Below are 20,100 nucleotides of genomic sequence, written 5' to 3' on the forward strand. Positions count from 1 at the left end.
GTCTTGTGACAGAAACTTATCAAAGGATTGTCAAAAACAAACAAGGAAATTAAAAAATAAACAAGTGATTTAAAATGCCACTAGGCATTATAATTATCCTCAAACAATTATTAAAAAACAAATAAGGAATTAAATTAGAGCCTCACAAAAACAATAAATTAAAAATACTACTAGGAGGTAAACTTCCAGTGTAATACACTGGTATTTAGAAGCACAGCTCCCTCCTGTTTACACTAATAGGGGCTGCAGGGCTATATGCAGGTATTCTGTGTTTAAAGCATACCTTGAAGCAGTCGCTCTCAACTCATGGCCCGCATACACAATTGCAGCCCATATGACATCCCCAGGGTCATACAAGTAGCATATATATTGTGTGAATGCGCATAACACACAGAACACACAGAAAGCTGCATATGCGGCCCACAATGGTAAATAGGTTGAGAACCACTGCCCTAAAGCAAAAATCAGAGAAAGCAACCAGACTTTACAATACTGACAGTATGCCACCAGAGGGCATCCTAATGTGGAGAAATGACCACACAAAACTTTAGGGCCAAATTTATCCCTGGTGTAACTACTTCAATGGCATTTTATACCACATATAGATATGACCCACAGGGCTCAGCTAAAGATGTTATTCATTTCCTTGTTTTCATCTGTCTTTGTAATATGTTACTATTATAATTTATCTCACAATGTAAAATAAAAACATTTATAAAATACATTGCAGTGTGAATCACAATACTGAACTCTGTGACTGAAAGGTAAACCCAATACACTTGAGTATATGGAAAAGCACTGTAATGCATACAAAAACAGCATAATAGGGCTGGCAGATATTCCTTGTGCATTACAGGGCAGGAGATCAGAGTGCCTAATAAAAGCTGAAGGGGTTGGGGACCAAATACATTTCGACTGGAAACAGTAATGTCACAGCAAGCAAAGCAAATGAGGGAAGAAAGCTGGACTGTGCTATACCTTGGGGAATGTAAAGCTAAAATACTTACATCATGGAGAGGGTAAGCAGCTGTGTAGGTGCCATTACTTAACAATCTTTTAATTCCAAACTTTTTCTTCCCTTCTTCTGTTCCATAGGGGCACCGTGTTAGGATATAGTACACCTAAAATGCAAACACAGAGAGTTTAATCCTCTTCTTTTATAATATGGTTTAATACCACATTCCACTGATGGATGAAGGAGCACTGCTGATGGGACTGTCCAATCCCCCTCAAAGGCAATGCATTGCAGTAACTGCAATATAGGGGAAATTAGAGGATCCTCAAGGCTCCAGCTGGAACAAGGATGCCCCAGCTGTCCCACCCTGGATGAGAACTGGTTTCTCAAATGCCATCTGTATTTAGAAAGATACACAGACATCAGATTTCATCACACAACATCCAGCAATACTGTACCATACAGCATCAAAGTAATTGACCTTCTGTAGATTCAGAACTCAAATGGCTGTCTCAGCTTAGTGTTTGATATGTGATCACACATATCTCCAGTCACCCACCCACTCATAGGACTATGTTACATTCTGCCTGCACCTGTAAACAGATGGGTTGAGATACGTACTATTCTGTTTCTCCTGGATGGTGAGAAGAAGGTGTTCTCATTGTCAATGAGGTAGAGCTCCTGCCTACTTTTGCTGAAGGGTGCTGTGAAGTAGTCTGGTTCAGGGTGCATCACCTTCTCCGGTAGTCTAAATGGTCCAAGCATACAGTCCAATGGGTTCTCTACAGTAGGGGGAATATCATTTTCCTTGATGGGTGCTTTAATGTTCAGCACTTCAGCATATGTGATCAGAACCTCCCATGGGGCATGGATCTTCACAAAATAAGTTTTGCCATCTTCAGATTCCTGCACAAGAAGAGTTAAGCCTGAGGTCAAACTGAGGTGCGGGTTTTTTTTGGATTAAAATCAAGCCAGACGGTATCCAAAACTTTTCTCTCTTTGTTCTTTTATTATCTTAAAGGCTTACATTGATTCTGAAAAAACAGGAGGAAAAATTTCCCTCCGCCAGAAAGCTTGTATGATTGATAGTAGTGGGTATCTGTACTCTTTGCACTGATTAGAGGCTTATGAGGAGATTTCAAACTGCATCAAACTTGTACATTAAAGGTCAAATTCTCCAGCCTACTTAAAGGCCACAGAAGACACTGAATACATTGGAAATGGTGTGGTTCTACAGAGCAGGCTATGCAGGGTATAAAAAACCCACACAGCAGTCAAAACTCCCTGCATGCAATGGTGCTGTGCCATCTCCCAGGCAGAGAGGGCAGTTTTAGGATTGGTGTACTGAAACTGCTGGAATTTCTCTGCATATAGTATATGTGAGGGTCTGACTCTAAAACAGTAATATTTAATCTGGAAAATGTAATATTTAATCCCTGGTTTACTGGAGCCCCATATCTGGGTCTCATGGAATCCATTGGTTTTGTCAGAAGTTATTTTGCTCCACCTATTCTCAAGTAGAGTAAGGATAACATTGATCAGAGAAGCACTCCCCCTGCTGTCCCAATCATATGAGGCAGAAAAGTAACACTAAACAAATGGACACAACTACCATCCCAAGCCTTTCCCCATCCTGATCCTAATCCCCCACAGGATATGAGTAATTCCCATTGACTTCAACAGATGTTACTGGTATGCTGTGCGGAGGTGCTGGAGGAAGAATCTGGCCCAAGCAGAGGTTCCTTTTTACACTGGTCTCCCTATGTAAATGAACTCACGATTCAGTTATTTTGGGACCATTTCCTTTTCATTACTGAGTAAACACAATCACTTCCTCCTGAAACACAACAGTTCTCTTCTCACAGTGCTTAGAATAATTATCAAGAAAAATTGCTCCTATATTAGCCTGTTTAACTTCAGTTACTCACATGGTTTGATGTACTGAAATCTCCTAGAACCACTGATACAATGGTGGATAAAATCTTGTCGGAACAGACCAACAAATGTATTATCTAGCAATCTGAAAATTCAGTTATTTGGTCCTATTTTGCTCATTAGGACGAGAACACGTTTTTTTTTTTACCTTTTTGTCTTCTGTTTCTAGTTCCAGACCAGCCTTTTGTAGATTCTTCTCAAATTCTCGCCTTCTTTCCTGAGGATAAATAAAGAGACTTTACTAAAAAAAATGAAGCTGAGGCAATTTTTACTTCATCTGTCAAAAACTTTAACCCTCCCTGTATCCCTGTGTATAGGGTCTGATCTTGTACCCATCAAAGTCAATACGAGTTTTGTCATTGCCTAAATAGAAGCAAAGTTGGATGCCAAAGAGTAATTTTTCCCAAATTCTACTTGTTGCCTTTTAATCACCAATCTCTCTCAAAGTAGCTGGTCCCTGTGTATTGACTTTAAGGCCTGGTCTACACTGTCGGGGGTAGGGGGGCGGGAGGGGGAATTGATCTAAGTTACACAACTTCAGCTACGTGAATAACGTAGCTGAAGTCGACGTACTTAGACCTACTCACCGCGGTGTCTTCACTGCGCTGAGTCGACTACTGCTGCTCCCCCATCAACTCTGCTTGCGCCTCTTGCGGTGGTGGAGTACAGGAGTCGATGGGAGAGCGCTTGGGGGTCGATTTATCGCATCTAGACTAGATACGATAAATCAACCCCCGCTGGATCGGTCACTGCCCGCCATCCAGCGGGTAGTATAGACATACCCTAGGACTAGCTCCCTAGACCAGAGTAGGTGAGCCCAATCCAGCCAATTTAAGAGAGCTGGGCTACACCTGGTCCTATAAATGCACTGTTAGTGAGCAACTGGGAGAGATGGATTGTGACAGCCAAACTGGAGTGGTGGGTACCTGGAGTAAGGGGCTCACGGAAGCAGCCCTGGGGGCTGTTGCCCTAAGAAGGGAGCAACTGACAGACTGGTAAACTGCCAGAAGGAGGAGAACTAGAGACTCCTGGGAGGGGTGGCCTGAGGCTAAGGAATGAGTTAAGATTGTTTTTTGGTTTGTTTGTTAACCAGTTGAGCAAATAAATCTCCTTGCTAAAGACTGAGCACGGCAATGCATGCTTTGGAGCAAAGGAGAAGTGTGGCCCTGGTGACAGTTGCTAATTGCACTACATGCTGGATTTATAAATTAAATACTTAGTTTATCATATTGGATTTATCATTTAAATTAAATAAGCAATACCAATCTTGCTTCCTTTAGAAATCACTGACAAAACTCTTACTGCTTTCAAGATCAGGACTACAATTAGATATTTTTTTTTTAACTGATTAAATATTTCTACAGAATATTTTTGAGCCACACATCAAAAAATTAATTTTCACCTAAATTTCCTTTAGACTATAACTATTTCTGTATGAAGGCAATTTGTAAAGCAAGAATGCCGTAGAACAAAAGGAAATGCAGGATACTCCTTTTCCATTTGATTGTGTGTCAAATGGGGATCCCATGTCTTATGGTACTATATGCTAAATAGATAAGTATGTTTACTGATCACAGTAGCTTTGCTCTGAAATATCTAGTGTTGTGCCAGATGGACTACCAGCCCGATCCAGTATGGCAAGTCCTATGTTCCTAGAAACTGATTTCCTATTGAGACAAAATAGATCTTCCTTCTATGACTTCTATGATTTGGTTAATTACTTTTTTTATGTATTGAGCTGGAATCATTTTGACCTTTACATTTTCTCTGTCTCCCATGCAGCATAAGCATACAAACAGAATTGTAATTCACTGAGTTGATGATCCAATCAACACAAAACAATGCATATGAAAAGATTTTATAGCATGAGGGCCATTACATTCAGGTGGCTTATCTAAAAACAATGCCATGTTATGGGGCAGGTACTCAGCTAAACAGAGCACATGGGAGGCTGTCAGTCCCTGAGTCTCAGCCCTACATACAATTTAGAGCAAGCTGGGGTCTGCTTTAATTTTGCATCAGCCAGCAATAACTCCTCACTCTCCCCAGCCCCTGTATTAGAACCTGTGGGGAAGAGGAGAATTAGGAGCCAACTCTGCTGGTTCTATTCCCACTGGGGACTCAAACATATTGGCAGAATCATCAGTGGAAAAGTTAAGGACAGTCGCTTCATCCTTTGTGCTGCTCAGGAGGTGCAGGTATACAGAGGACTGGAGAGTCCAGTCCTAAGTGACACATGAATATATTTTATATAAAATACCCCATGAAATAAACTGTAGAACCATAAGATAAGTGAAATTATTATGCTCCGTTGATCACCTCACTAGTCCTCTGTCCACTAATTCATCTTCTCTGAAACTTATTCTGGCATTTTGTACTCCTCCAAAGTTTCAAATAAACCATCATAAATGTTTTTATTTTTTTAAAAATGTCAACTTGCCAGGGAAAATTTTTCTTCTCTTGCCAAGAATGGAATTTCCCCCAAATGTCCCCTGTCCCAGGCTTAGGATGGGCAATATTTTTTCTAGACATAAAAGTGTCACAATTTAAAAATTCATAATCCTGCAGAACTATAAATGGGGGCCCATACTATTGCCTCTACTATAGACCCTTTGGGTTATTCCAGAACCACAGAGGAATAGTAAAACTAATTTATACAATTACGCTAACTTTACACCACCCCTATGGCAGAGGTTAAAAAAATAACTTAAAAACTCTCTTAAATGTTTCTAAGAGATGTTTACTGATTGCATTACCTTTATCCCACCCTCACACTATACTGCATATGCATGATACATGATACTGTGACGGTGGGATAAACTAAAATCAGCACTCATGGAATGACCAACAAAACTCACTGCCAGCTTTGCTTCTCATGATCAAGGTGTACCCATCCCACATCTACGCTAACACAACTTTCATTTCAAACCACACCATTGTGTATTCCCTATACACACTAAAGTGATCCAGTATGAATTTACTGCCTAAAGTAGACTTAGATATGAAAACATATTTGATAAGATTACCAAAATTAGACCCAAAGTCCAATAGGAACAGGGGGACTAATGTAGGTTTAATATCATACATAAGTAATATCAGTTATCTAAGAAAGATAAACATATATTATAAAGATAAATCCATCTCTTGATAACTATGCTGTTTGCTAGTAACAATAATCAGTAAATAAAAAAGGGTAATAGAGTAAAATTAATTTTTAAACTTTACAGCACATTATCCCTTAAGATAAATTTTAAAAAGCTACTCTCGAGCAACAGATTGTCATGCTGGAAAAGTTTGGTGTGTGGTAGAGCATCCACTCCTGTTCCGACTGAAATCCATGTGTGTAATTTTGAGACCTATGAATAATTACGAACATTCTTATATTAAAAAAAAAATGAAATATGTGACCAAATTCTGTGCTAATCTAGGCCTCATGCAACCCCATTAACTTCATTGAAGTTGCACAGGGCATAAATGAATGTAGAATTTGGCCCTCAGTTAGGAATTTAGGGGCTTGGTGTTATGAAGTGCTGAACATCTCCAGTTCCCAATAGGGTTTTTTAGTACTTTGCTGAATGTGCTCAGCACTTGGCAGGATCAGACCCATAAAGATAAAAGGTCAGTCCTCTATATATTGTGCTCCTGAAACTCCCACTGAAGCAATTTGAATTTTGAGTGTGAAAGGAATCCAAGTCCAAGACCTACATTTTGGAAATGTATTTACTTTTTCTACTTTAAAAAGCAATAAAATATTACATTTAATAGTAATCTCCAAGTGACAATGCAGAGAAGGCCAGATTGTGCTTAGCTGTACCACGCCATGCACTGTGGAATAGGACAGAGTAATGATCTCCCCTTACCCCACTCCTTCCAAAACCGATATTAAGGCTACCCAGAACATAGCTCACAATGTTTAGGGGTATGCAGGAGTTTCATATCAGTGGCTCTTCCTAGAGAAAATTAGCAAAAACTGGGCAGGCAGTGAGTGAAACTATGGTTCAGCCCCTACAGGCACCAGCCTAGCCCTTGGAGACAGGGAGATTCTGCACCCCAGAAAATGGTGTCATAAAATATTCCCCAGATGAGAGCTCCCAGAGGCACTAAGTTTGGGGTGCTCTGCATGGGGTGGTAAAGAGCATGCTCTAGTTCAGTGGTTTTCAACCTGTGGTATGTGGACCCCTGCGGGTCCACAGACTATGTCTAAGATTTCCAAAGGGGTCATCCCCTCTATTCGACATTTTTTAGGGGTCCACAAATGAAAAAAGGTTGAAAACCACCTCTCTAGTCCCAAATAAATAGGTCTAGTCAGAACTTTTTAAAAAACAAACTCAGCTCTTTTTGATCAATAAAATCAGTAAATGTGTGTATAAAAATAAAATAGTGAGATCAGTCAGAAAAATAAACACTATCTGTCAGAGGTATTGAACAGAAATATAAAGTAAATTGCAGAACATACAACATAATGTAGACTTCTGTTAACAGAAAGCTTTATGGCTAGGATTCAGTCATGTGGCTTATGAACAGCCAAGTACAATACATAGAAAAAATGGTTTACTGTGGAAATTATTCTGATTTGAATGTTTTGCGTGTAATTTTTTCCATTCCCCTGTGAATAAAAATTATATATAGCTATGTACAAGATAGTGGGTTTATGTTTTGCACTTAAAATAAATATATTAATGGAAATGAGCTTATTAAGTGGGATTTCAAAGTGAAAGAGGTAATGCAATCAGTAACTTTATGGATTACCCCTTACTGAGATATCAATTATTTTTTAAATCTCTCTTTTCACATGTGCTAGACCACTGGGAACCTGTAATGAATACAGTAAGACTGCGATGAATATAAATCACAAATAGGTTTCTTAAATATATCCGGCCTGAGTGAATATTTGATTAAAATTTACTAAAAATTTCAATCTTAGGGCTTCATCTAGCTTTGCCTTCAGTGAATGCTAAGGATACTCAGCATCTCCCTGCATCATCAGACAGCTTGGTTTGAAAAATTAAAACAGCTAACCAGATGGCTGCCTGCTGAAAAGTCACCTAGACAAAGCAGTATTAGAAATAAATGTCTAACTTCCAAGACAGCTAAAGCTAACACTTCTCAGAGTTGGACTGAATCCAGAGATTAAAAAGCACTGTTTACATAGACCATAGCATTCCACAACAGTCATTAGAGAATCAATTGTAGAGATAATGGGAATCAACAGGCAGGGGAGATCAAATGGGAAAAAAAACTAGGCCTGAATCAAAACCTCAGATACAAACACATCCAGATTTTGGGAGGAGTTGAATTGGATACATATCCAAACTTTTCTATTCAGGTCCATCCCTTTCATTTTGCATGAGTGATAAGGAAAGCTCTATTAATAAGAAAGCTTTTTATGGATGTAATATTTACAAATCTGTTTCAAAGGGTAACTTTGAGGATTATCTCAAGACACCGCCCTATTAACTCTGAACTGAACAAACTGATTACATTTTAAGGGCATGGCCTCAAAAGTATGACCATTTTCTTAACAGCATATTTTTCTCAAGACTTCACTTGGCAGATTCCCTAGTGTGAGCTAGAGATCAGCAAAACACTAAATCTGTAGTATCTGGATTTGTTTTGCATGAAGCTAAGACAGAAGATGCACATAGCTTTAATCATCTAAAGTGTCATTGACTGAATAGTAATGTTGAAATGCCATGAAGAAGTTAATCCCACTCTTATTTATGCAAAACAAACTGTTTCCCTGAAGCAAGCATGAGCATTAGAAACCGGCTGTCACTAATTTTATTCCTTTCCTAAGAATGTTTCTATTCTTAGCCTGTACAATTTTGCCAAGTCACTATACTGCAGTAAGAGAACTGCACATCTCTCCCAAGAGATTACTGTACAACAACAAACTGCACTGGATTTCTGTAACCTTTCAAACAAAATCCAGTGCCTGAGTGTGTACTTAATTCATATGAAACCACAGATGGTGATTTGTTCTCTGTGGATAAAATTCTGAGCAGAGAGCAGCATAGCATCTAGCCATTATAGGGCTTAAGAGGGACATTAGTTGTGCACATAGGCCTTGTGCTGGCCCTAAATACAGGGGTGAATTTCACCCTATCTCCATGCTGAAATTGGTGCAATGGAAAAGGCCAAAATTTCAAAACCTGAACTGATTTTTGGCACAAAAAAAGGAGACACCTGAATTATGTCTACTTTGGGAACAAAACACTACAGTTATAAAACTGTACCTGCAATCCTAATTTTGTGAGTAAAAAGCAGGGTGGTCCCATTAAGACTAGGATGAAAATCAGGCCATTTAACTGTGAACGCACCACTCTTTTTCTTTGGCTTTAGTCCTATTCTCCCTGCTGGGAGAATTGGTGAAGGAAAACAGGTTTGATCTGCTCCAAATTTAAGATGTGATGGTCCCATTCAGTTGTGCTGATGGAGGGGAAGTGGGAGTAAATAGTATGGGGACATGGAATGGGAAAGTCATAGCTTCAGTGCACGTATTTCTAACTCTCAATGCCGTCAGCTGCAATTCAATGGAGTTTGAGGTTGAGAAGACAGTTTGCTGGGAGTGGCAGGCCTATGGTGGTAGCCTTTTATTGCAGCAGGTTCACTCGGGGGCTGGGCTTAAACAAAGTATCAACTCCTGCTCTGTATATGGGCCTGGATCCACAAAGGGATTTAGGCGCCTCAAAAATCACAGGAACAACAATGCAAGCCACAAAGCCTGAGTTAGGTGGCGTCCTATACTCCCTGGGTTCTCTATACAATGTATCAGGAGAGATAGGTGTCTAAGAATGTGATCCACAAAAGCCAGCACGCTAGGCAGGGAGCCACCTAAGCTAGCCAATGGAAGATGTGAAGGAGAGGGGTATATCTAAGCCCCATCCCTTTCACGGAGACAGGCGCCCAAATCCAGGCTGCAGGGAGGTCCCTATCTCTGCTTGTGATTCACAGCCAGGAACCCTCTCCTGGAGTCAGGTGGCTAAGGTACCTAAGTTGTTTCTTGTGAGAATGAGTTAGGACCTTGCTTCACTCCACACACAATGGTTGGAGGAGGAGGAAGAGATGCCCACCTAATGGTTTTTAGCTCAGTGCTTAGAGCATTTAAATACATCAGTAGTCATTGGGCGAGAGAGAGCAAGAGAGAGAATGACTCTATAGCCTGATGGATAGAGGACTTATCCAGGAGCTGGGAGACCCTGGGGCCAGTTCCCCTGCTCCATTGACTCTTTAATTAATTATCCACAGTGGAACAGCTTCCGTAGGAGAGACTGAAGAAGCCCCATACCAAAATATCCCATAGCCTTGGTCTCACATATCCCAGGTGAGTTCTCTAACCATTGGACTAAAATTTAAAGGTAGGTAATAGCACTCCCACCTCCTCCTCCAGCCAGATTCTAAATGAGATTTGATCCAACAGATGGCCTCTGAGCACGCCCACTGGATCAGGCTCCATAGATGAGAAAGATGTTTCTCTTCCTAGCTTTCCCTGGTTTGTGGATTGCTCTGGGGATTAGGCAGGACATTGGTGTGAGGCAGCAGTACACGTGCCAAGAGACAAAACTTAGGTGCCGATGCAACTTTTACAGTGAAAGTTTTGGCTTAGAGTGAATTTAAGCACCTATAGTGCATATCTGTGCTTTAATTCATAATTTTTTTGTGAGGGGAGACCTAAAATAGTGTGAAGTAAAAATTCTAATTACCAAAAGGAATAGCTAAGACCTGGTAAAGGGGGGAGGTCTCAGAGCCCAGGCTTCACCCCAAGTGGGAACATCTACACTGCTATTTTTAGCCTCAGAGCGTGAATCCTGCAAGCTGATCCACGCTCTGAGATTTGCTGCTGCAATGTAGACGTACCCCTAAACTGTTTGTGCCTGAGTTTCCCCATCTAATCAAAGGGGCGGTAGCTGTAACACCTACCTCACACAGACATTTGAACATTAGTTAGTATTTGTTATTACTCTTCAAAGTGATATCCTCAGTCAGGACACAGATAAGAGATGCCGCTGATCAATGACTTTCACTACTGAATGCATTTGTGTTTCACTGCATTTGATTGGACAAACTACTTAAGATTCTTCCATTCCTCTACTGATTGAGCTGTACATTTATGAAGCAGCATGTTAGGGTAGCCTTCCCAGTGTCAGGCTAGAGCAGGGGTGGACAAACTTTTTGGACCGAGGGCCACATCTGGGTATGGAAATTGTATGGCGGGCCATGAATGCTCATGAAATTGGGGGGTGTGGGAGGCGGTGAGGGCTCTTGGGTTGGGCCAGAAATGAGGAGTTAAGGGTGTGGGAGGGGCCAGAAACGAGGAGTTCAGGGTGTGGGAGGGGGCTCTGAACTGGGGCAGAGGGTTGGTGTGTGGGGGTGGGGGGGAAGGCTCCAGCTGGGGGTGTGAGCTCTGGGGTGGGAGTGGGGCTGGGACCGAGGGGCTCAGAGGGCAAGAGGGAGATCAGGGCTAGGGCAGGGGGTTGGGGCGTGGGAGGGAGTTAAGGGTACAGGCTCCGGGCAGCGCTTACCTCAAGCAGCTCCCAGAAGCAGTGGTATGTCCCTGCTCCGGCTCCTACATGGAGGCGTGGCCAGGCAGCTCTGCACGCTGCCCCGTCCACAAGCATAGCCCTTGCAGCTCCCAATTGGCCACAGTTCCTGGCTAATGGGAGCTGCAGGGGCAGCGCTTGGGGCGGGGGCAGCGTGCAGAGCCCCCTGGCTCCCCAACACATAAGAGCCGGAGGGGGACATGTTGCTGCTTCCGGGAGCCACACAGAGCCATGGAACGCACGGAGCAAGGCAAGCCCCGGACCAGCTCCCCGGCGAGAACTTGAGGGCCGGATTAAAATATCTGAAGGGCTGGATGTGGCCCCCGGGCTGTAGTTTGCCCACCCCTGGTCTAGCTGCTGTCCATGCTACCCCCAACTACACTGCTATTTTTAGCATGTTTGCTTGAGCTGAGCTAGCACATCTGTCTATCTACATTGGGAAGCAAGGTCCCAGCTGCAGTGTAGACATATTCTTAGAGAGAAAGCATTGTGTGCAGTCTTTCAATTGTGCTTTTGAATTAACTACTGCCTTGGGTTTTTATTTCATCTTTTTCCACTTCTAATCTTGGTAATTATGCCTCTCTCTCCTCCTTCTTGTTTCCTGAGGTTGACTAGTGCTGCCCAATATATAGGGGTTTGTGTTTATAGCAGAAGTGCCGAACCATTCATCATGTATGTATATCTGTTTCTTTCTTTTCTCTATTGACTAGCGTCCTCTTCCATCTTTTTATTCCTTTTGCTATATGGTAGAAGAGGAAGCCTCTTGATAATCCTGTCTGGGGAATCATACTGCTGTATATGCAGAAGCCAAAGGATCAATATGAGAATGGAATAGAGTGCTTTTAAACAAGCAATAGAGTGCTTTTTAACAAGCAAGGTCTTATAGGATTGTTGCTGTAATAAAAACTCTACTCTCTCCAGACATGTTGGCTGGGTTGGGGCTGCTAAGGAGGCTAGGTTGTAAGATCAGGGAAGTGCAGAACAGATGTGCTTATGTCAGAAGAAAGGGCATTCTCTTTTGATTTTTTTCTTGATGTTGCTTTTTTTAGTTTATTGAGATTACAAGAATAAAATTCTAGGGTTTTGTAAGTCAGGGACTGATCTTTCCAGCTATTCTGCCTCCTACAACTAGAACACAGGACTTTTTTTGTTTAAAAGGAGGATTAATATTTGCATAAGAGTGCAGGGAGCACAAACTCTTAAACAAGGCATTCGTTCCTTAATAGGAAAGTATAAATTTAGCTAATAATGTATTAAAGAGCCCAGCCTTGCAGTTCCTTTCTTAGGCCTGGTCTACACTAGGGCGGGGAGGGGGGACGAGCTAAGTTGGTCTAAGTTATACAACTTCAGCTATGAAAATAGCGTAGCTGAAGTCGATGTACGTAGAGCTACTTACCACAGTGTCTTCACTGTGGTCGGTCGCTCCTGACGCTCCCCCGTCGACTCTGTGTATGCTTCTTGCTCCGATGGAGTGCCAGAGTCGACGGGAGAGCGCTCGGTGGTCGATTTATCGCATCTTCACTAGATGTGATAAATCGACCCCCACTGGATCGATCACTCTAGAGGTAAATATAGACATGCCCTTAGAAAAAATATGATTGTTACTTACATAACATTTTTGGCACCATAAATATACAGTAGGCTTAAAAATATAGTTAAGTCCTATTTCTTATTCCAAATGCAATCTCTAATGGCTCACGAAAGTGAAGACATATTAAAAAAGCCAAAATAACCCCAACTTTACTATATTTAAAAATATTAGCATTTTTAGGCCAATCTCGTGACTTCTTTTTTAAATGCCTGTGGTTGGAAATACTGGAGCTTACAATGTAAACAGCCTGAGTCAGGCCCAAAATATCAAAGTAGACAAAAAATAATTAGAAAAGTCACTTATTGATTCTTTCCGGAAATGTGGCCCACTGTCGCCACCTTTGCAGTTTTGCCTTGCTGGGAACTTGAGTGCTGAGTTCCAACTGGAACTTTGCAGCAAAACCCAGCACGCTTGTACTTAATGGCCTCTTGTATTGAAGATTCCATCTTCAGGGACACTTTAAACTTGCTTTTAAAGGACTGAGAATGCTTTAATAATAAAAATAAAAGGAAATAAATTACAAGTACTTTGGCAATGAGGCAAAATGCCAGGCAGAGAGCCTAGAAGGGGAAGGCGCTGAGATTGTTGTGCTGGGAGTATAAAGTAAGTAATTAGGAATAAAAGCTCTTCCACTAACAGCCTCACACAGACCTCATCCATCACAGAAACCTCAGGAGGATGTAGGGGGATATACGAGTCATCAATGAACCACACAGGTAAATAGACCAAATTAATTTAATGCAGGAATGCCTGTAGGTGAAACCCTAAAATTACATTTTAGACACTTTAACGGTTAAATAAATATTGTGCAGATCAGCTGTGGAAAAGCAGGATCCAGTCATGCAGCTCTTACTCACAGTAGTAGGGACAACAGTATCAAACCTGGATACTGTATCATCAAGTGTAACTTTTTCTCATGGTGCCTGCCTTATTTCGTCTTTCCCCAGGCATGTCATTCATCATAAAATGATGATTCCTATTAACCAGTACATTAAAACATTATTCTACTTGTAAAGGGTAAACATCAATGTTTTTAAGAAGCTAGCAAACTACCAATGCATTTACTAAGGTATTTATAAAAATGCTAGTGCCAGGAATCAATGGGGTCCCTAATATCTCACACCTGCTTACATAAAAGCACTTGGCTAAGCCACTAATTTTTCTGAAATTGGATTTTTTCCCTTTGAAGCATTTTTCCCTTTGACTCTGTACTTTAAATAGTGGAAAATCTGAATCAAGATTCCTTCCCCTTCCAGTGACTACCAAAAGACTAAGTCAGCTTTAGTCTCTGTGCACTATCACCCTCGGGAGCCAAGCATTTTCAGTGTTGTTACAAGCAGAGGGGAAAAAAATTACCTCATAGTTTCAGGGTGGATTATTTCCACTCCTAAATTAAAAGTTTTAACAGAACCTCTTGCTCCTTTAGGTTCCAAATTCCAAGGACACAGTCATCTTCATCTCAATAAAATCTTATAAGATAAGATTATTTTTACACTATGCTTCCAAATGAGGAAATCCAGACCAAAAGTTGCTAGGACTAGCAGCAAACATTTATTACAATGCAGCAGTTCAGTCTGGCTTCTCAAGGGAAAAGATGCCTACATTTATTTATGTAATTATTTATTAAATTGTTTTAAGATTTACTGAATGTACTAATCCATGTCTCTTGAGCTCACGTACAATACCATTTAAAAGCACACACTGTTGAACTAATGGCCACATTCACTATCTTTCTCAATCAACCAAACTATACCCCTTCGCCAGAGCCCTATTCACTGCTTTCAAACTACATAAGCCTGCAAAATAGATTGGTTTTGCAACATGCTCCAAAGGTCAATAAACCAATGAGCAAGAGTTAGTTCCAAATTCAAGGGCCTTCCACAGTAAGGTCGAGCATCAGTAGATCACAACTGCCAGGATAAAACATGAGAAGAGAGGCATCTCCTGTAATAAGCTCTGGGCAGACAGATGAGATTTAGAACAAAGTACAAGAAACTAAACATTATTATTTCAGACAAAGTGTTTAAAGAGGAGCCTTATAATGAGGAAGAGTATCTGGAGCTCTGAAGGTAGCTGAAGACAGCAATTTCAAAGAAACCTGAGATTTATGCGAGTATCCTATAATTCAATTTCCAGGAACCTAGAGTTGCTGTAAATTGAGTTTGCAAAGTAATTTCTTAGTTTTAACTCAGCTTTTGATGTTCTGACACTGATTGCTGTTCCATTATCGGTATTAAAAGGACAATCAAAGAAGTTCAGTGCAGCATCTGCAGGTCCAGTCCTGCTCTAACAGAAGTCAAAATTCTACTGTCATCAATGGGAGGAGAATCAGGCTGCAGTTCTTCTGTATAAAAGTATTTCAGTTGCTCCTGTACATCAGTCTGATTACAGTTCATGCTTCTCGAAAAAGGAAAGGCTTCATTATGACTACTTAGAAATTTTTCACCATCAGTATACTAATTAGACCTCTACCCCGATAGAACACTGTCCTCGGGAGCCAAAAAATCTTACCACGTTATAGGTGAAACCGTGTTATATTGAACTTGCTTTGATCCACCGGAGCGCACAGCCCCGCCCCCCCCCAGAGCGCTGCTTTACCGCGTTATATCCGAATTCATGTTATATAGGGTCACGTTATATTGTGATACAGGTGTATAGGGCAATATCATTAAATGAAGAAAATATTATCATCATTAGTTAGGCTTAAGGACCCAGTCATGCAAGGTGCTGAGAATAAGCAGGATCTGAGCGTGATCAGCACTTTGCAGGATCAGTCCTAGTTCACAACAAAATTCCACACCAGAAACTTCAGTACATTGCATGAACTTTCTTTCCAAGCTATGAGATTTTACATAGTCCAATTCACGTAAATGATTCCAAGGGCTTAGTAAGGAGGTTCAGGTCTATGATAGGTCATCATTCAGAAGATATCATAAAAGAAACTTACCGCCTTCTTTTCCTCTTCTTTATTTGGATCATCCAGATAAGAAAGTACAAAGTCAATTCGTCGGACACCATCCCTGAAGAAAACAGAATCTTTGCTTTGGTGTCTCTTGTTAATCTGTGGAGAACATAAGAAACACAATTAAAAACCAAATCTGGTTATTGCTCCGAAACCAGGCAGAGGAGAGGATTGTTTTCTCAGTTTGGTTCAGTTCTTCAGTCTTTTCAGACCTGAAGAGATCTGAACTTAGGTGAAATTTCAATAACAGCTCCACCTGTTATATGGGAGTTATGAAGTGATCTCAAAACTGGCTGCACACATGCATGGCCCATCCACATACCTTATGTGTCACAAATGTTATATACACTACAATATACAATGACACACATTAGTATAGCAATTCTTGGCAATACTACTATAGTTAAAGGTCACTCACAATCTTCTGAAATGCCTCTTTTCAGTTTAACACTTTTCTGCAAAAATGATCATGGTAAGTGCTTCAGTGTCAGAGAGTATGATGCCCACTGTAAAATATTAGCATGCCCCTTTAAACAAAGACAAACAAGGGCAGTTTAAAAACCTGAAAGCAGGTGGCACTAAAGCAACTCTGAAAGTAATAAGAATGAGGAGTACTTGTGGCATCTTATAGACTAACAAATTTATTTGGGCATAAGCTTTCGTGGGCTAACTGAAGTGGGTTTTAGCACACGAAAGCTTATGCCAAAATAAATTTGAGTCTATAAGGTGCCACAAGTACTCCTCATTCTTTTTGCTGATACAGACAAACATGGCTACCACTGTGAAATCTGAAAGTAAAGAAAGTCCATGCACTTTCCATTTCAAAACAAGGCTCATTAAAGCAACAGCTGTCCAGAAACATTGCTAAGCAACAATACTTAGATGATCACATATATAATTGGAACACAAAGAACATATGGGTTACATTTAACAGGTTACATAATTTATTACTTGCTTTAAAAAAAAATCTCCTAGACCAATGGACCAGGAAAGCAGGGAAACTGTACTTAAAAAAAAAATCTAACAGTTAATTTCATATTTTCACTTGCAGGATGCTAGAATGGCATAAATCTCTCTCAGTGTAAGTGAGCTACTGAATTTATACTTTCAAGTTAATAAAGATCACTACCTCAGCATGTCTGCTCTTGCCAATACTGTTAGGCTTGGATAATCCCATACAACATTTTGTCTAGAAACAACAACTTTTCTAAACAGGATCTTTCTGATTATCCCACTCCAGAAAATCTGCCTTGCCAAAATAAAGCAATCTACACAAGCTGACACTTAGGGCTAAATTCAACCCTGGCCTAAATGGGCTTAGGTGTCATAGACTTCAGTAAGAGTTGCATATGCTTACATAAGGGCTGGTTTTTGGTTTTACACATTTGGTTTTTGGTTTTACACATTTGGTTTTTACGTTTTGGTTTGTAGGTTTCAATTCTACATTTTATTACAGCTGAAAAAGGAATCATGTACAAAGGAGGTACCGTATGTCATTGTTAGCTATAGATCAAATTCTGCCCTAGTTTACACCCCGAAGTACATAAAAAGTTCTCTAAAAACTTGCAACGTAGTTATCTGAGTATGAACTTTGTTCCCAATTAACAAAAGACATGACACAGTGAAGCAAGTTATGACCACAGCCATCCAAGCCACTAGCAGTATCATTCATCACTGTTTTACCCTGAGACGTCGCTTCAGGAACAGATTGTATCTCCTTCCCGTCTGTTGGAACAACCATCAAGGAGTTAGCAAGCATGTTATCCACTTCAAGGACCCAAATCTTGACATTGTTCCAAGCACAGAACTCACAGTGAAGATAATGAGAATTCTGTGTCCAAATCAAAGGCAAGATATAGCTTCAAGGATATGGGGAGGGGATTAAAACAAGCCCTATATGGCTATAATATATAATCTTTAATTATAATAAAGCTAATGCAGCAACTGGTATTCATCAAGTAAAAATGAGGAGCCCCCAATTTCTTTATTTTATTTCTATAATACTACCTGTTGCTAACTATGAGGTCACTTAAAAAGTCAAGCAGATCAAAACAACAGGCCAAGAAAAGGTCATCAGCACACAAATGTAACAACAAAACCAAGCAGCAGCTCATGAAAAGATCAAGCATCTTTTTCTTAGGCTTACTTTATTTTGGAGTCATGCAGCACACAAAAAGCAAATGGGCAGCTATATAATGCCATATCTGATAAAATTATGCTTCAGGGCATAAACTCATCCTTAAATGGGATCAAGAAAGAGATGTCCCTTATGTTCCACAGCATAGAAAAAGTGAATCGAGGGGCTATGTCTTCATTTTTTACTTGTGGTATTGGCAACTGTGAGAGACAGGATACTGGACCAGCTACCAATCATTTGTTCTGATGTAGCAATTTCTATGTTTCTTTAGAATATGCCAACCTTTCAGAGAATTATCGACCATATATTTCAAATTAGAGAAACATACAGTGACAATATAATCTTTTTCAGAACTATTCTTTAATCCCCTCCTGGTCCTCTGGTTCATTAACTAGCAATACTTGCTTTTGTGTATAATAAATACACCAGACCGACTAAGCTAGACTAATTGCTTAAAGAAAAAACATGGGGAGCCTTGGAGAATGATTTTGCATCCACGTACCCCTGAAGATGGAGAAGATCCCAGAAAACATGCAATCCAAGAAAGGGAAGAAAAGACACTTTCAATCTGAGTTTTATGAGTAGCATATGCTTTTGCATTTATAATTTTGTACGTACAAATAAATATGAGGGTGAATACTTACAGATGCAATTATTGTTATTTACACATATAATACTTGATTTGAATCAGATAGCCATTTAAATAGTATAATTGAATCATAGGACTGGAAGGGACCTTGAAAAGTCATCTAGTCCGGTCCCCTATACTCACGGCAGGACTAAGTATTATTTAGACCATTCCTGGCAGGTGTTTGTCTAACCTGCTCTTAAAAATCTCCAATAATGGAGATTCCACAATCTCCCTAGGCAATTTATTCCAGTGCTTAACCACCCTGACAGTTAGGAAGCTTTTCCTAATGTCCAACCTGAACCTCCCTTGCTGCAAGTTAAGCCCATTGCTTCTTGCCCTGTCCTCAGAGGTTAGGAACAACAATTTTTCTCCCTCCTACTTGTAATAACCTTTTAGGTACTTGAAGACTGTTATCACGTCCCCTCTCAGTCTTCTCTTTTCCAGACTAAACAAACCCAATTTTTCAATCTTCCCTCATAGGTCATGTTTTCTAGACCTTTAATCATTTTTGTTGCTCTTCTCTGGACTCTCCCCAATTTGTCCACATCTTTCAATTGCACACATACGTATTTGGCCTGAAAAAAGTGCACCAGCAGTATTTTATGCACTCAGAATGGGAAGTCTCTTCTAAAAATCAGACCCTAGGAGCTAAACTCTGCCTTTAATTACACTGGTCTACAATTTTTGAGAAGTCGTCTGCTTCAGAGATAAAATGTGCTATTTATTATGTATTTTGATGTGCTGAATTCAAATATGACAATTAAAACAACTGATTGGCTACTGTTTCTAAGATATTTAAGTTTTTACATTTTATGTCTATATATATTGTGTAGATAGTAGAGTTTTAATCATACATTGTAAACCTAGGTCTTTTCATGTGTTAATGGTTGCTTTCCATGATAATATTTCACCTGTCCTGTTTATGTAACACTTTAAAAATCAGCAAAAGGGTTATATAAATAAAATTGATTATGAAACAAAAGGCAAAAAACTACTATGTACATAGTTTAGTCCTATTCAGTGTCTACTCGGCGCTTCTTGGCTTGTCTCTTGTATTCATTAAATGGAGCATCTCTTGTCACTGTCCAGCAATACTCTGCAAGCATTGATGGGCTCCATTTGCCCTGATAGCGTTTCTCCATTGTTGCAATGTCCTGGTGAAATCGCTCGCCATGCTCGTCGCTCACTGCTCCGCAGTTCAGTGGAAAAAAATCTAGATGAGTGTGCAAAAAATGTATCTTTAGTGACATGTTGCAACCAAGGCTTTTGTATGCCTTGAGGAGGTTTTCCACCAACAACCTGTATTGTCTGCCTTGTTGTTTCCAAAAAAATTTATTGCCACTAACTGG

The 20,100-nt window shown here is 40.2% G+C and overlaps 1 protein-coding gene across 13 annotated transcripts in view; it reads right to left on the minus strand.

Annotated features, from left to right (window-relative positions):
* Positions 1 to 20,100, minus strand: part of ANO5 (anoctamin 5) — a 101,226-nt gene that overhangs the window by 34,608 nt on the left and 46,518 nt on the right. For 9 of the 13 annotated variants that reach the window (XM_005300307.4, XM_008166263.4, XM_005300305.4 and 6 more), the window contains 4 exons: positions 15,969 to 16,082; positions 3,039 to 3,107; positions 1,577 to 1,861; positions 1,008 to 1,121 (listed from right to left, as the gene is read on the minus strand). In XM_005300307.4, coding sequence (XP_005300364.1) covers positions 1,008 to 1,121; positions 1,577 to 1,861; positions 3,039 to 3,107; positions 15,969 to 16,082 — 582 coding nt within the window. Of the gene's footprint in view, positions 1 to 1,007; positions 1,122 to 1,576; positions 1,862 to 3,038; positions 3,108 to 15,968; positions 16,083 to 17,666; positions 17,709 to 20,100 lie in introns of all 13 variants that reach the window. The other 4 variants (XM_005300306.4, XM_005300304.4, XM_065592559.1 and 1 more) reach the window with 1 other exon arrangement.

The sequence above is a fragment of the Chrysemys picta genome, chromosome 4, assembly GCF_011386835.1.
Source record: "Chrysemys picta bellii isolate R12L10 chromosome 4, ASM1138683v2, whole genome shotgun sequence".
NCBI classification, from domain to species: Eukaryota; Metazoa; Chordata; order Testudines; family Emydidae; genus Chrysemys; species Chrysemys picta.